This window comes from Ambystoma mexicanum, chromosome 14 (assembly GCF_040938575.1).
Source record: "Ambystoma mexicanum isolate Mex_15411 chromosome 14, UKY_AmexF1_1, whole genome shotgun sequence".
Classification (NCBI taxonomy): domain Eukaryota; kingdom Metazoa; phylum Chordata; class Amphibia; order Caudata; family Ambystomatidae; genus Ambystoma; species Ambystoma mexicanum.
The window spans coordinates 224,693,642-224,711,587 of NC_090940.1; the positions used below are offsets into that span (position 1 = coordinate 224,693,642).

Consider the following 17,946-nt stretch of genomic DNA (forward strand, 5'->3'; position numbering starts at 1 on the left):
CAGCGCGCGTCCAGGAACTCCTGCAACGGGCGCATCCGGAGCCTGCACAGGCGGATGAGGTAAATGCAAGAAGACATCATTCCGAGGAGGGACTTGATGGACCTCACTCTGGCCGCGTCCGCAACTAGCATCCACTGCACCTTGCCCAAGATGGCCCTCGTCCTTTCCTCCGACGGAGAGGCCAAAAGCGACACTGTGTCGAGCTTCGCTCCCAGAAACATTGCGTCTTGCGCGGGCACCAGGTGGGACTTGGCGTAGTTTATGGAGAATCCCAGGTCCGTGAGAAGTTGGACGGTCCTTGCCGTGTGCTCCACGGCGAGCTCCTTCGTCTTCGCTCGGATGAGCTAGTCGTCCAGGTAGGGGTAGACGTGGATCCCCTCTCGGCGCAGCTGCGCCGCCACCGGTACGAGGCACTTGGTGAACACCCTGGGTGCCGACCTCAGTCCGAAGGGAAGGGCTCTGAACATGATAGTGACGCCCTTGGACCACGAACCTGAGAAACTTTCGGTGTCCCTTTAGGATGGGAATATGGAAGTAGGCATCCTCCAAATCCAACGACGACAGGAAATCGCCCTCCTCCAGCTGGCCCAGGACGTGTTGGAGGGTGACCATCCGGAACTTCTGTGCCTTGATGAATTTGTTCGTCGTCGTAGGTCCAGGATGGGACGCCATCCTCCCGTCTTCTTCTTCACGAGGAAGTATCTTGAGTAAACTCCGGAGCCCCGAAGCCTCTTTGGGACAAGCTCGATGGCGCCCTTCTTGAGCATCGCCTTTACCTCCAAGAGAAGTTGAGGGACGTGATGTTCTTTCCTGGCCACAGGGGGGGACGCGCGGGCACCTCTTTAGAAACTCGAGCGCGTGACCCTGGGCTAGGGCGTCCAGCACCCAACGGTCGGTGGAGATGGACTCCCACACGCTGACGAAGCTCGCCAGCCGGCCTCCCACCGGGGTGCTTCGGTGGGGGCCCGACCCCACGGCCAGTTCAGTCCTGCTTCGACGAGGCTTTGCCGCCTTGTCCTCCTTGGCGACGACGGCGGGGTCCGCCTGACTTGCCTCGTCCCCTATAAGCTTCCTGCGACGACGAACGGGTCGCTTGACGGTAGGTGGAAAATCCGCCGCCGGAACCTTTGGAGGCACCCTGTTTGCCTCCGCCGCTCCGAAAGGGCAGCCACCGTTGCTGGAGAACACCAAGAGCCCGGGCCGTCTCTGTGTCTGCCTTGATGGCTTGAAGGGAATCGTCCACTGTTTTCCCAAACAGGTTGTTTCCGTCGAACGGCATGTCCAAGACTCTGGTCTGCACGTCCTGACGGAAGTCAGTAGCCTTGAGCCATCCACGCCGCCTAAGGCACACGCCGTCGCCCAACTGGCGAAATCCAGTGTCAGCGATGTCCGTCGCAATCGTAATGGCGTGGTCCGACGCCACCTCTCCTTCCTGCAAGATCTCTAGGGCTTCCGCCCTCTTGTCCGGTAGGAAGTCCAGCAGGGGGGCCAGTTTGTACCACAACTCCCTGTCGTAGCGCCCTACGATAGCCAAGGCGTTGGCCGCCTTAATCGTCGTCGCTGCAGACGAGATGACTCTGCGTCCCATCGTATCCAATTTCTTTCCCTCGCCGTCCGGCGGGGAGGTCGAAGTAGAGGCCGCGCCCTCCCCCCCCCGCTTTCTTCCTGGCCGCCGCGGAGACGACCGAGTCCGGGGTTGGCTGTGCCCGAAGGCACAAGGGGGCCGCGTCCGGGACCCGGTACTTCTTCTCGTACCGATCCCTTCTAGCCGGCGAGGTGGATGGGTTCTTGAGGAGGGCGAGGCCCTCATCCCAAATATCGTCCAGCAGAGGTACAGAGGACCGTCTTCCTCTTGGCCTCGCGCCGTTGATAAAGGAAACCTTCCTTCTTCTTCTCTTCCGGGCAGAGCTGGAAAAGCTCAGATGCCCTGGCGATCATGGAGTGAAACGATCCAATCTCGTCGGGTGGGGAAGCCCGGGTGGGAGGTGACGACGGCAGATCCTCGTCGTAAACCTCGTCGTCCGTACCCGTCGCGGCCGTGTCAGTCCCCGTAGCATCCCCACGAGTCGTGGACGGGGAGGAGGGCTGAACAGGGTGCGATGGCTGAAAAGGAGGTGGAGGATGAATCCTTCTTCTCTTAGGGGGAGGGCTCCCAGAAGGGCCTGGCTCCGGGTCCCCCGTCGGGAGCGGTTCCTCCGCTGGTGGTAACGTCAGTCTCGTCCTTATCTCCGAGCATAAGGACTGTATAGTCAACAAAATGGCCGCCGAGTTGTCTTGCGGCACTGGTTGAGGGGAGTCCGACGGGCGGTTAGGGGCCCCCTCGACGTTATCGTCGTCTCCTACGTCGGGATCCCTCCCGACGGGCTGGTCGTCTTCCACGCCAACGCCGTGGCTTAAGACTTCGATCAACTCTTCCTCAGAGGTTGAGGCCGAATCCACGACAACCTCCTGCCCCCCCCCTTTTTCTTCTCCGTCGGAGGTTTCACGGGGGTCCTGTCGATGGGCATAAAAGAGGACTCCCTCCGCGGTGGCAGGGAGACTCTGAGCCCCGAGGTTGCCACCACTGGTGTAGCCTCCACAGGCTGAGCCAGGGCCGCTGCGACTGTCTCGATAGAGGGCATGGCCGGATGGATTAAGGCTTTCACCACCTTAGGTGCGCTCACCGCCTTCTCCTTGGGGGGAGGGTCACTGCCTCGCTCTCCCTCCGATGGGGCCTTCGAGCTCGACCGGGGTCTCTCCAGGAGCTTCGCCGGGTGCTCGGCCTTCCTCTTACCCGAACCAGAGCGTTGGCTCGTGGTTGATGGCGCCGGGGAGGATGCGCCCTGCCTGGCGCCCGTAGAGCCTGACCGTTCGACGCTCGCGGTGCCAGCGGACTCGCGGTGCTTGGCCTTGTGTTGGACCCCCGTCGCCGGGGCATCCTCAAAGGTCTTAGAAGACCGCTCAGACTTCTTCTTCTTCTTCTCGCCTGACGGGCTCTTCCCTTCCAGCCAGTTGGCGAGACGTTGATGGCGGTCCTTCATGGTCCGCTCCGACATATTGCCGCAAAACGCACAGTCCTTCTCCACGTGCGTCTTGTCCTCATGTAGGCAGTAAAGACAAAAGGAGTGTTCGTCCTCCTTAAAGACATTCTGAAGCTGGCATCCAGGGCAGACCCTGAACAGCTTTCCGGGCGTCGAGCTTCCCTTCTCCTGGGCCATGTCCGATATGGGCCTGAGAAACTTCTGGAGTCCTCCAAAAGCGTGGCTCGACGAAATCTTCACCCTTGAGGGGCGTAGACGAATCCGACACGGGTCCCCGTTGATCGGATGAAGAAACAGTGGAGCTTGAGGCTCTTTTGACCGAAAAATAGAAGTTTTTGAGAAAAAAACTTGAAAAAATAGCACCAACGCTCGAGAGCAATAGCACGAGGATCCCAACACTTGAACGTGCGGTAAAAATCTGAAGATGGCTGCCAGAGGCGGGGCTTAGGTAGAGGGCAGTCATTGGCTGTGGTCAGTATGACGCAGAGATCAGTGATTGGTTACTACTACGAAAGACAGATCAGAAACGAAACTGATACTGATTTTTTCTTTACCGAGGATTCCCAGCCTGACGACGGGGAATATTCATGAGCATGTGAATCCATGCCAGACCCCATGCTGGAGAAATAAGTGAAGAAGGAATAATGTTCTGCTTAAGATGTTTAACAGGAGTTGATTTTAAGACTTTACAATTAAAAGGTTTTGAAGAATGACAACCAACCATTAGATACTCCGGGATTAGGGTTTCCTCTCCACAGTCAAGAGAAGAATACTGCGTCTCTCCTGTGGGAGCCATCACATCTACCCAACAGCCATCTCCACCCATGTGATTCACCCTCAGAATACCATCCCCGGGGTCAGGATCAGGTAGCGTCTGCCTTCCCTTGCCACATGGGAGGAGACTTTAGGCTGGGGAATAGTGATGACTCTGCAGGATTCATCACAATGCCCAGGGCAGACCACTGGAAAGCTATGAGGGAGCATTCCAGAAGTAATGTCACTTTATGGTGAAAAGTGTGATTTTAAATTTCAGAAACAAAGGACTGGAAAGAATATTTTACATTGGTTTTCCTTCTCAAGGCGAAGGGGTTGGAGGACTTGCGAGGTTTGACAATGACTGGGAATGAGGATGCCTCTCAAAATTGAACTGCAGAAAAGGAAAAAGACGACCATAAACTCACAGAATAACTGTGAAGTGGTGGTTCTTTTGGGACAGACTGTTCTTTGGCAAATGCCTGGATGCTATCTACATTTGACAATTCACGATATTATACAGATCTTGGAAAAACACGTCAGACTGCCATTTTCGAAAAATGTCTAAAAGCAGATGGATTTAGAATCTTGAGGACATTATAAACCTTGTTTTTCTGGCAACAATGTGGTCCCCAATTTCATAAACTGGCCTTTACAATTGTGTTCTGTGATTTCAGATGTATGGCCTTTACAATTGTGCATTAGCCAGTATATTTAAAAACGCTGTTCTATTGCAATTAGTGTATCCTCTCTTTGGTAAGAAGGCAATTAACCTTGGTATAAAGTAGCAGCTGAAAGCTCTGGTTGAATGACTTGGAATCATTCCATTAATAAGCAATTATGTATTCCGTGGCCAGTTCCAGTTCTTTGCATGAGACCCCCCAAAGTATCGGTTTACTTGTGTATCTCCGTTTGCTTTATTTGTACTTGTATTCCATTACATAATTGGGTCAGCATCAGTCATCTGCATTATTCATGTATGTGATGTATCCTATGTAACGTTCCTGTGTAACCCCTGGGATGTCACTTATTACTCTTCTGGTTCAGCCTTTATGGAATGAGGAATTGCTTGGAGAAAAACCTACATGCAAACCAAAAACATTAATGAAAGGACACCCAGACTTTAGAAAAATAGATTTATTTCAAGACAAATGATTTGGTCCTGCAATGCAGCCTTTTTTCATTACAATGTAACGGTATACAGTGATGTTTGCAGCTTCCTCGACTTCTCAAGGTCCATCATCAATGCCAAAGAAATCTCACATCCTTTCTGCATTTAACTACACATCTTGGAAACTACATGTTTTGTTTTATTGTTTCTATTTGAATGAGCATACGCTGATCCTTTCTATGTCCTTGAACATTTAGAACTCTGCAGTTTGGGCACATGCTTCCATGCAGTGATATGGAATGAAATGGGTACATTGCTTGATGTCATGCAACGCAACAATTTGTGCATGTCTCCTGTAGGCTAACCAGAGGGTTAAGCGAGTTGATACTTTTGAAATGCACATACTGTTTCTAATCTAATATGGGCACCAGTAAGATTGTTTATGAATTACAAACATCCCGTTTGACTTGACTTGAAAAGCACCCATTGTAGACCTCACACCTTTCATGGCAAAGACATTAGAGCTATCCTGATTCCTGGACCTGTTCTTTCAACCTTTGCCATGCTGTGGCCTGTGTTAATGTGATATTACAGGATTTGAGACTTGCATCCATTTGGGTTTTAGATGTCCAGTTCTTTTGTGGCATAAGTAATGCTTGCTCTTCCTGAATTGTACCTATTTTATGTGGCGGCGTGTGGCCTTATCCACTGTTTAAGAATTGTAAAGTGCTTGTAAGCCCTCTTGCATGTGGGATCAAACTGTTTCCACGTTTTGATGCCCGTTTGGTCATTGGCTTTTGGGAACATTTGCCATGCACCTCTACAGTGCATCTTCTTTTTAATTTAAAATAAAGTTTTTCCAGTCTTTAACCCCTAAAAAAAAAAGTTAATTTAGTGTTGGTGTTATGGCTGATTGGTAGATCTGTGTACTTTCTCAGGTGGTTTTGGGCTCCATTCCCCAGTGGAATGTGGGCTTCTCGTGAAATATTTTCAGCATTTCATTCCAGCATAGACATTCAACCTTAGCATTGTTGCAGATGCCTTAGTCATAAAGCCTATGTTCACACTTTACCTATATTTGAAAAACGTTCCTTTTCAGGAGTGGAATGTTGGACATTCTAATCATAATGGAATAATTCAGTCCTAGAAATCAACTCCAGGTTTTGCAGGTACAAGGTTAAATACTTCTATGCTTAGTGATTTCATTAACCCACTAATCGGCCACTTAGCTGTTTTCTTCCTTCTCTCATATGTATCTTCAGGTTTCTTTTTTCCTGGAGAATAGTTTCTTTAAATAACACTAGGGAAATGCAGATGTAGTGTGTGTCAATTGGCTATTCTGCCAAAACACCTTGTCTTGGTATTCTCGTTCATGTATATTAGGAAAAATGACCCTCACTGTGAGTCTGCTCATTTTAATCATCGTTGCACTGCCTCCTTTGCAACTAGTTGGAATGGCCTGCATGCATTTCTATAAAAAAACATCATCAAGGAAGAGTCCGGAAAGGATGGAGGCTATGTGCTGTGGCCTACCACGCTCCGATCACATCCATAAATATATGATTTACCAACAGCCACCTCCTGCTCTTTAGGCTTTTTAACCCCATAACATTAAGGTTGGAGTACAGAGAAGGATCAGAATAGATGGCCTGTTGGGAGTTGAGAAGGAAGAGCAAAGAATAAGACTATCCGAATTACCTATGGTAATTTTCCTTACTCTGTAATCCTGCTCTCTCTCCTTCCCAAATGGTTGAAAACAAACTACATAACTAGAAAGCATCAAGAGGGGCTGACTGCATATGCCAACCTTATAAACGTACTGTTCGTTGAGGGGAAAAAATACATTGTGGTCATTTACTTCACCTAAATTAATTAACACATAGCTGTCAAAAATATATGTATATGTTGAGAGGTAGCGAGTATGGGGAGAAGGGGAGGGAATACGTAGGGGTTGGATTGAGGGCTGTGGGGGGACCCCCCATTAAAAGAAAATCCCAGGAGTTAACATCATCCAAGCAAATTACTACGAGACCATTTAATTTGATGAAGCCACAAAGAACCCTCATATAAAACAAATAGGCAGAGAAGAATTGACTGGCCAAAAGGTGCACATATTGAAGGAATCCTCTAATGACTAATGCGTAGAAAAAACATGTGAAGTCGGCTGCATAACTGCCCTCCACATTTCTAAGATGGGGCCATGTCTCTGACAAGCTGCCAGTACTGCCTTTTGCTAGTAGAATGGAAGGTGCACATGTACATTGTGCATACATACTTTGGAACTTGTAGTAATTAGTAATGCAGGATACTATACTTCTTGTGAGAAGTGATTTAGCTCTCATGCTCATAAAATGATTGCAAGATATAAAGGGTTTAGTGCTTTCAGGTTAACATTTTAAAAATCTAAAGCATAAAGTATTGATTGAATAACCACCTAATTCATTTGAAATAATATCTAAAGCTCCTAGGAAGAAAGAAGAGGTAGCATGCATATTCATCTGGGAATTTGCCTACACAGTTTTGCGCATGGGAGTAGATTTAAATCCCATGCAGATGGTAGTTCTGCAGTGGGAGGATCAAGAGGAGATGGTGCATTAAAATGATACTTCATAGCCTTTTATTTATTTTGTTTAAAACCATTGTGGCGTGCTTAGGAGAACAACATAATTCATACAGGAATCAACACTTCCTGAACTGGCCTACTATGAAATGAAGGGCATATCTGTGTCTAGGACTGCAAGAAGAGGGTTTATCTTTTCGCATAATGTCCAAATAAACCATATAACTTTTGTCTTGCACTCTTCGCAGGTAGATTCCTTTCGTGGTACAGTTATTAAAACAAAAATCTCCTCCTGAAAAGTTTTAACTGTTTAAGTAACTTTTTTTTAGATCGGGCTGGCATATTTCAACATTGGTAGGTGGAGTTTCCATAGTCTACAGAGTAAGGAGATCTGGCACCTTTTGGAAGTGTCAGGAAAACGGTTTTCAGACCTCCTCTTCGTATTAGGAAACAGAGGCCAGTTTTGAACTCCCAGAACATGTGACAAATTTGTCATTAATATGAATTTCGGGAGAATCTTAGCATGGTACTGCTTGACCATTTGAGAAATATACTTCTTCGATGGAATTAAAGCTGAAACCCAGGTGGTCTACCTGAGGATGACCCAAAGCTTCAACAACACTTAAGATTTTCAATGATGTCGTCCGCTTGGGGCATCTACCGGAAGTTGCCTTTGGGCTCAATCAACCGATGATATTGAAAGGCCTAACCTTGCATCTCTGTAGCTTGTGCAGTGGAGAGGGAGGTATCCGTAGAAATATTCGCAAGAAAAAAAACTGCATCTTTTTTGCGATAATTTTTCCAATTTTGTGGACTCGGTTTTTTTTTTTTTAATGTATATTCGAGAGGGAGGAGTTCCATCTCATTTTGATTAGTTGGAACATTTTAGTTCTGGTGTTTATTATCACTAGCTTTGTTCTCCTGAAGTTCAGAAAACACATTTTTTTGCTAAAAAGAAATGTAATGTCTAAGAAGTTTATGGGCAGATGGGGCTACAGAGATATGTAGTCTTTGAATCCTGGGAATTCGCTTCCCAACCATACTATGGAGAGTATGTCATGCCTGAAATTTGAGAACGGAGAGGATGGAACAGACTTTCTTTTAGAAGAGTTTTGTTTACGTGCCATACCACCATTGGGTGGATTGAATGGGACTAGGAGTTTGTTTCTTCTTGAACTGGTTCTCTGATGTTTTATCCCAGCTGAAGTACATATCCCACTGAAAATACTGCTTCATCACAATTGATGAACAATATGAAGGCCAAGCACTCGGAAACCACCCATCTGTGGCAAAAGAAGGCATTTAAAAATTGCTTAGTATACTTTGGAGAAGAATGTTAACTGCTTTCTGCACCGGGTTACTGAAATGCAAAAATGTTGTCGGTTATCTCCAAGGCAGAGACACTTCCCCCTTTATCTCCTAGCTTCTAACTACAAAAAACTCAGAACCTTTTAGGTGTAAGGATTCTGCTCCATCTATTGATCTTTCTGCTCAAAATAGCTTCATTAGCACCGTTCTCATGCTAGTTTTGCCTTCTTCGTTAGCTAATGTTAATATTGCAGTAACATTGCTCTCTTATTTAGATGATCATTACATATGTCAATCGCTAGGTGCCAACATACATCCATTCTTCGATGGCAGCTATATACGTTTGTGGTCCTTATTCAATAATAAACCATCCTTAAATATGTGTTTTATTCTCTTTGTTGGTCTCCGACGTCCCTTTACACACTGGTTCTCAATGCTTCTTTTTCGAGGAAGGCTACCTCTGTTACTAAAAACACTGAGACTAATGCTCTGATGAAGGGCTCGAAAATACTGAATCCGTACAAATAACCTAATACAAAAAAAGAATGAGAAATGACCTAATTTATTTGACCGAAAGTAGTAGGTTTCTTGGTATATCTATGGTAAATAATAGATGGAGGGTGGGGTAAGGGTATAAGTTAGGGTAGGGGAGCTGAGAGGTGGGGAGGTGCGGGCGGGACTGCCCCCCCTTAATTATATAAAAAAACAAGTTAAAAAGCAAAAAGTAATGTTCGTTTTTCAGTCTAATAAAATAAGGTAATTTCTCAATTTGTATTTTTTTCCCTCGAAAATATCACAGATATCCCGAAAATACATGTTGGCAATGAGAGAATATGAAAAAGTATGAAGGATTGATATGGATTTAGGCCATAGGATATTATTTACATATATGCTTTGGTCTATGAATGCTGTTAATGAAGCTATTTTAAGTTCATTTACCAAAACGTGGATCACAGTTCTTGCATCAAAATGTTCTCATTGTTTTTGTAGTATTTAAAAAAAATACAAATGGTTAATATTCTGAACCATTATAATCCCGCTTTGAGGAAAAGCCTTTCTTCTTTGCAGTCAAGAGCTCCTACAATAAACGAAATCCTGTATACTGCAATCTAAAAAACGTTGACTTACAGAGCATTTTATCTCTACTAAAGTGTTGCACCCGATCTTTGGCTACAATAAAGATTGATTAGGAGAATGTGCCCAAATTAGCAGTGTGTTCAAATGGTAGTTATTGATGTCTTGCTGGAAAGGCTAGGCTTCCACAAGAGATGACTTTCATGAATGCTCTTTTTGAGTTGCTTTTGACCCAAAAGTTAAACATTAGAATTGGCAAACATCACTATTTATCCGAAAGGAAAGATTTGTGCGTCTGCAGAATTTAACATGAAAATGTGAATCCTTGACATCCAGAGAACCCATTCAGTGTCCTACATGCTGTGCCTCCAAGGCATTGTTACCAAATGGAATGTCTCCAGAGTTTGAAACTGATTGTGATCATAAAATGATTTAGAATGAGTCTTAATCCTCCACTCTTAAGTAGAAAATGGCAGCAATAAAATCACTGACTCTTATGATGTAATAAGCGCAGCTTTATACTATTGGAGTTTGAATATTGCACTCCTGCAGAAGTTGCAAAGATGGCTATTTTTGGAGGCAAAGATGGAGAGACTTGGTAGCCAAGCAAGAGAGTGGGCCTCTGATCATTTTGAGAACTCTTAAGACCTGGTTAACGTCTTTTGATGGCAGAAGGACAATACTCCACCTCTCAAAGGGGATGAGTGTGCTTTGATGTGAAAAGAAGCAAACATTTCCTTATGAAAGTGAGAGACTTAATAACAGGCTACTTGAAGTGAGATGATTTTAGTTTCAAGTGGCACATTTTCTTTTTATTACTGGTCTTGATCATGGTCACGTTTTCTAGGCTTTAAAGCATTAGATGGCTTATGGGAAGTCTTGAAGGAATAGTTGCATTCTCACCAAGAATTATTTGTCACTATTCCAGTTTTAAATGTCTGCCAATTCATCAGTGAACAGAATAAAACGTGTTGCCATCAGAAGGCCAATCCAAATGATCCTGGTGCATGGAGGAAGTGCATAAAAATGGATTGCTTGTCTTTCAAACTGACAGTTTTTAACTTGCAATAGCTGTAAATCAGTGTCCTCCCTTCTTCTAGCTTGAATGCAAATTCTTCAGAAACCTCTTCCATTAATAAGTGTACAAATATGTCCAAGATCTCCAAATTATGTTATTATAAAAGCACATCCATTTCAGCTCAGATATGCCTTTCACAGAATTTAGCATCTTTATCAAACATTGTGAGAGGCCCAAGAGTCAGTCCTTTACCCAAAACTGCTGCAACCAATTTGCCTGTGGACCGGCACAAGCCTCATTCTTAAGGTCTTGGATTTAGGTTCCAGATAATTAGAAATGTATGTCTCTGATGTAAGAGGTTAGCAGATAAACAGTGGTCGTTCCCACAAAGGAGGACCCGTGCCGAGAAGGCCTAAATAGTTCTACTCCTGAAGTGCCTACCTAGGTTTTTTTTTTTGGTGGCAACCAGTCTAAAAAACGAGTAGGACGAGCATCTTCCCGATCAGAATTTGTATCGTTGCCAACCCTTGGTCTTACTGGAGGAGTGGGGCCCAATGATGGTACTGTCTGAGAATGGGCAGTCTCAGCGACGTCACAAGCAATGGTTCATCATGAGGTGCAGGAGAATGCAGACAGCATTTTGAAAATGATGCTTAAGTGTCAAAAAGGTATAAGACAACATGTCTTCATCAGTCCATCGTTGGCCTAAGGGATAATAGATGCTACTGGCTCTAATCATCTGCATCAGTGAGGATGCTTTTAACTAATTTGCACTTTGAATCCTGACAAAGACGGGTACCTCAAAGCAACCCTCCAAATTAATTTTTGGTGGCAGTCTTGTAGATGCACAAAAACAGATTTGTTCACCAATCCTACCTAATTGGTGCTAGAACACCACTGGCTTGTGTGGACGGGAGCAGGATATCCCTCTACAGTACTGACTAGAATGTTAAGCCAGAAAAGTTGTACAGTACTATAGGAATCACAGTTTTGGGGATTGGAAGCTTTTGCTGCTGAGACTACTTACGTAGATGCCTGGGATAACACTCCTAGACTTGTGAGACACTGGATCCTGTAGTGACATCCTCAAAAGATTTTGATAGTTTGAATCCTGATCCCAGTATTGAATTGCCCTTACCTATGTGCGGCAACTTTTCACCTATGATAAGAGACTTTTGTCTTTGAAACCATACACCTCTTGAACATTGAGAGTAGGTGAGTTCACCACGGCCTTGGTGCTATCCTGATGCAGAAATAGGATGAACATTTCTGAAAGAGCTCACATAGGCTCAGTGCGGGTGAACTGCCAAGTAGTGTCTGCAAGAAAATGGGTGCATTTCTTGGGCCAGGTTGTAAATTTCATGCAGCGAAGGAACCAAAATGTAAAGAAAAAAGGTGCATCCACCTGACCCATAAATCACCAAAGAGAAATCTGTGTACAGTCACCAATTCAGAAATTCGATTGAGAATCCAGCCTCTTGATAAATAAGGTGTTTTTCAGTCTAATAAAATAAGGTAATTTCTCAATTTGTTTTTTTTTCCTCGAAAATATCACGGATATCCCGAAAATACATGTTGGCAATGAGAGAATATGAAAAAGTATGAAGGATTGATATGGATTTAGGCCATAGGATATTATTTACATATATGCTTTGGTCTATGAATGCTGTTAATGAAGCTATTTTAAGTTCATTTCATAAATCACCAAAGAGAAATCTGTGTACAGTCACCAATTCAGAAATTCGATTGAGAATCCAGCCTCTTGACCCCACCGTCGACGAAAAATATCAACATGGGGACTGCATTGGCAATTTAGGAAAGGGTATAAAAAAAGTGGGAAAAGGGGGGGGTTACGGGTGTAAAATGGGGAGAAGTGGAGGGCTGTTGAAAGGTTGGACAGAGGATTGTGGGGAGAGGTGAACCCCCCCACATTTTAAAAACAGGCAAAAGAAGAATTCTCATTAAAGAAAAGAAAAAATGAAAGCCAAATGTAGCCAATTCTCATTAAAAGGGAACATCGAATTTGACATAACCAAAAATGACAATTGGCAAAAGAAGCTTCATGGGGGCACACAACAACAGATATTGGGGGGGGTTTTACTTTATTTTATTTATAACACGCAGCCATAAACCCACAGGTGTGAGGGCGCAGACAAGACATACTGGACATGAAAGATTCACGGACCGATAGCAGGTGGCAGGTAGGGTCAAAGACCCAGCCCGAACCCAAGAAATACAAAGCGTGCCTAACGGAACAGCCAGGTCTTGAGCTCTTTTTTAAACATGCTCAAGGATAGGGAGCTTCTCAATGATATAGGCAAGGCGTTCCATAATGAAGATTAGTTTCTATAGCTGTTTTTTTTTTCTTCAATATGTGCTTTTGTAGGCATGCTGGCATGGTCCCCATCAGCACTTGAAGATAATCACGAGCAACCTGAAGGTAATGCGCGCCTCAACGGGAAGCCAGTTAAGGGCCTGACGAGATTCTGTTACATGAGAGCGTGACGAGAGTCCTGTTACCACTCTCACTGCGCCATTTTGAGTCCCTTGGAGTCTGTTAAGAGTTGCTTTACTGGCCTCTGCTAGGCGGCTACAACAATATTCTATTTTAGAGCCAATTATTGCGCGCGCAATTGTCTCCGCATTCTCTTGAGGTTGCATGTAACTTTTAAACAGTGATCATTCTTCTTTGAGAATAGCTTTCCTAGGTCTACCTTTGGTGCAGCCTATCCTAACCAACGAGGGAGAGCAGGTTTGCCAGTGTACACACGCACGTACCTATTTATGACTTGGCAATGATCTTCAGCCAAAGAGAGATAATTGGGAAATGTTTTATGGAATAGAATTGAAAACTAAATGAGCAAATCAAATCCATGTACTATAGTGGGTTCGAGGTGTAGTAGTTAATGCCCTTGGTTTAGAATAACAAGAGATGAAGCGCTAGTCCAACTTGCTTAGTATCAAATTCACATTTGGTGGTCTCAAAATTAACCCTGGTTTACAAATCCGGGTTATACACGTGAGTGCATGGCTCACATCACCAGTGATATAGAATACTCATCTGCACATACAGTTTGTCTAAATCATGTACGATATTGTGGAAGGAAACACCAAGGACAGCCTTTCCATCATACAGCAATGTATTGCAGGTACCTTTGCTAGATCCCTGTTCATACACCAATTAGTTTCCATTCTAGGTCCTAATAAGGTACCACATTTCCTAGAGGCAAGCTCAGCTGTGGGTAATGTGATTATAGAATGTGAACAAACCCATCACTGAAGCAGCCGGGGGATTTTGAAAGATTGCTAAACACTCTCGGAAATGTTAATCTTCGGATTTCACGAATTGAAGTCTGTGTCACAACCTACCTTATTGGTCTTGTAAAACAGTTGGAATTTGAAGGCAGAATTTGCGTTTTTAATTGAATTTTAAAAAGTCATGATCCTTGTATTCAATATCTTATGGAAATCATTTGTTTGTGTTATTGGCATGCATTTCCTCAATGTAATTTATTTTCTACTGCTTGTTCAATGCTGTTTAAGAGAAGTTTAAATTCATTTGTTAACACATTCATTTTCATGAATCTGTTTCTATTTCTAGGCTCATGACCAACAAACTGCTTCTCTCGGTTATCATCATCCTGGAGCTGGCCATCCTCGGAGGTGTTGTCTATTACAAGTTCTTCAGCAAGCATTGACTTCGTGCCACAAAATCATTTGTGCTATATTTTCATCATGATGCCCTTATGGACACTTTACAGTGGGCCTTGTGCCAGGTTAGAAGTCACTTTGTGAAGAGGAGACTGAACGTCACCAGTGAATCTCCAAAGGGGAGAACAGACAATTTGCCTATTTATGTGGACCTTTCATGAAGGTCAGACTTTGAACCAGGCTGGAAATAATGGATTGTTCTTTGTAAACAAGCAACTTGTGCCAATTGTAGCTTTTCAAATATAAGCTTACGGTAAAATTACCAACAGTTGTATAAATTCATGTTTTATTACTCATTTAAATAGTCCTAGCGTTCAACAATACAGTACCGCTAATTGACATGACTACAATCCTCACATACAGCAGTTATTGGTCACCAAAGTTTCTACAGTACTAAGTCTATTTTGTTAAAAAACAGCAGTAATGGAGAACGCACAACGTTCTCTTCAACCAGTATTGACACAGCCAATTTTAATAAATATGTTTAAGTGCTATCGCCGATCTGGAATGGACGAGGGGTTAACGAAGTACCACCCGGTTTCTAAATCCTCACTTGCTCCTCGCTGTCTGACTCATATGTTGCATTGGGCGTTGGAAGTTCATCAATCACTGTATGTGCACCTTCCCTCGTTTGGCCGAGACATGAGGCAATGACATCTACGGCCAAGCTGGCAGTGGCGTTCACTTCTTCTGCTGAGGTTCCAAGCAGAGGGTTTACTTCTACCAGATCTACAGCGGACAGCATACCTGTGGAAGAAAATCAAATATGGTCAGCACCTTTATAACTGCTTTGGTGAATCAAAAAAGTGGAGAATGACAGGTAGTGTGGACCTTGTTAGTGGAAGCAGAGTAGAAGACCAACAATGTAAAAAACAGCACATCTGCCCAGGCAGCCACATGCAGTGACTTGCCACCATGGCAAGCACAGCCCAGCAACTTGTATAATACTGGGCACAGGAACCAGCATGGTAAATGGGGATTTGGATGGGTAGGGTGGCCCCCATACAAGGTTGTATGAGAAGAAAGTGGATTACCTCCCCTCCCCCCCATTGAAAGTGGAGTGGTGAGGGGGGGGCCTGGGGCGAGTCAGCACATGCAGTCACGCCCCAGATCCATAAAGGAGACTACCACCTAAAAGTGAATTACTTCCATAGCAGAATTATTTTTGCAAAATAAGTTGTCATGATGAGCAAAATAGGCATGGTAAATCAGTGAAAGGAGTCAGGCCCCAGCATGTTAATAGTATGAAATGACCGTAATACGGTTAGATTCCAATTTGAGCATATTTTGCTTTTGACAGTCAGCAAGCAGATGGCTAACAATTTTGTGTTTGGGGCCATAGAAGCTAATAGTAGTGTGTATCGAAATTCAGCTTTCATATGGGCATAGGAAGGGCTGGCTTGAAGGAATTCAGCAAAATAGGATGGCCCATTCGGTGGCATACTGCAAACAGTGAATAGGAGTGGAATAAACCAACAATGAGGGTCTTCTCGTGACTTTAGATCTAGCATGTCCCTCTGGCAAAGTTCACAATCCTCCACCCCCCCCCCCCCCCAACCTCAATCCCCGCCCCCTCCCGGGGCACAGAGGTTAGGGACAAGGGTTGGAGGATCTGAGTAATATAAACCACAAGATGTGGAAACCTTTAGTTAATGTTGTCGACAGGAGTAGTATCTAAACCAAGTACCGGGGTCTATACTAAGCATGCCTACTGTCCAGGTAGAAAGCCCTAATCTAAATATCAGGAGCCAGAGTTACTGCACCTGGTGGGTCCGCCTTCAGTTCACTCACAGTATTTAAAGTGCACAGCATGCTCCTTTTTTGACAGGTGCCCCGCTTGTTGAGCAGGTTGTCCTCAAGCCCCTTTTCTGGGCTCCATTGATAGACAAATCATATGCCTTCCAGCTTGAACTTATGATTCCTCCTGGCCTTAAGGGAGAGACACCATTACCAGCAGGAATTACTTATTTTCTTTGCCTCCACTGGCTCAGGTGCTTCTCAGACTGAAACTATTCTCATTCACCAGCCAATGGTCACCCACCTGGGCTTGACACCAATAATCAGTTTCTCTAGGTACCAGCACATGTCGGGCTCCTGCCACCAGCAGGCTATAGATGCATCTTCGCAAAAACACTGGTGGTCTCAAGACCCCACCAGGATCTGGGCTATAGCGGTTGCCTTATGTCTGTCAGGGACCAGGTTATATGGTTCCTTCATCTGCTTCCCACTCCCCCTCTCAATCTGTCAGTATACACATTCTCTGGAACATTTCCTTAACACCTTCAGCGCTCATCTTTTTTCTGCCTCTTTTTATAGTGCCTCCATGAGCTCAAGTTCCCCAGTAGGACCACCTGTGATTGGCTAGCCCCTGTTCGCCTTAATTCTTTGCTAGATGGTATGTCAGGACTTGGACGACCCACCCCACTTCAGATATTTCCTTTCTCATTTTCCTACCGGTCGTGCGTCAAATCTCCTTGTTAGCTGTGTGTGCTAAAGTACTGAGCTACATGGGCCAAGGGCTTAAAAGGGGCAGCCACATTGTTTACATCAGGTCAAGCCTTTATGGTGACACTCTGGAATTATCGTCTCTTTTGCTGGTAAACGTTTGCTCTTATTGCTTTTGCATAGGCCACCCACAATCTCCCTTTACCTAGCAGGGAGCAGTTTCTCATCACCTCTTTGTTATGGGGTCTTGAACAGTTAACTAAGTTTCTGTGCGAGCAGGCTTGTGTTAATGTACAATTTGACTAGTGTCTCTGATGCACTTACTGTGTCCTTGGTATTTCCAGTATGGGGTTTTTGCATTGTCATTTAAATAGCATGTACAATATTGGCTTCTGATGTGTCCTCCTTGCTAGAGTAGGGAAGGCTGGTGGACTCCCCATATACCACCGCAGGACTTGCATCACTTTGCTGGAAGCTTCACCTGGTGGTTCTCGACAGCTCCCACCCCTAACATTCCTCTTCTCCTCTAAGTGGCTTTCTCTCAGTGGTCTGTTGGTTGAAAAAACTGGGACAGATGTACTTTGTCCATGCTAGTCCAATAAGCATTGGTTGATGAATGTGTGTGCTTCTTATAGCGAGAGTTGGGAACTTCTGCTCAGTGTACCTTTACTGTAACATGGTGTGTCAACTCCGATGGCAGAGCTCATGTACATACATTTTAAAAAATCACATTCATACATCAAAACAAGATTTCCCGCTTCAAAAGTGAGAACATCCACACAGATACTTGTGCTCATTGCATTTATTTGTGTTGTGGGTGAAACGTGTTTCCTGGAGGTCACACTTTAAAAGGCCAGTTTGAATGTGTTTTATTTATTTTCTCCTTTCTTTCCCATTTCAGTGTTTTGTTACCTCCTGATGTTTAACGCTATTTTTTTTAGAATGT

The 17,946-nt window shown here is 44.6% G+C and overlaps 2 protein-coding genes across 4 annotated transcripts in view; one reads left to right on the plus strand and one right to left on the minus strand.

Annotated features, from left to right (window-relative positions):
- VTI1B (vesicle transport through interaction with t-SNAREs 1B) overlaps positions 1-14,817 on the plus strand; it is a 507,368-nt gene extending 492,551 nt beyond the window's left edge. For all 3 annotated transcript variants that reach the window (XR_011283964.1, XR_011283963.1, XM_069638987.1), the window contains one exon: positions 14,446-14,817. Coding sequence is in view for 1 of the 3 variants with exons in the window: in XM_069638987.1 (XP_069495088.1) it covers positions 14,446-14,542 (97 nt within the window). In the remaining 2 variants the exon portion in view is untranslated. The remainder of the gene's footprint in view (positions 1-14,445) is intronic.
- A 7-nt stretch (positions 14,818-14,824) lies between these two features.
- Positions 14,825-17,946, minus strand: part of ARG2 (arginase 2) — an 89,122-nt gene continuing 86,000 nt past the window's right edge. The window contains exon 8 of the mRNA XM_069638986.1: positions 14,825-15,302. Coding sequence (XP_069495087.1) covers positions 15,097-15,302 — 206 coding nt within the window. The 3' untranslated portion in view covers positions 14,825-15,096. The remainder of the gene's footprint in view (positions 15,303-17,946) is intronic.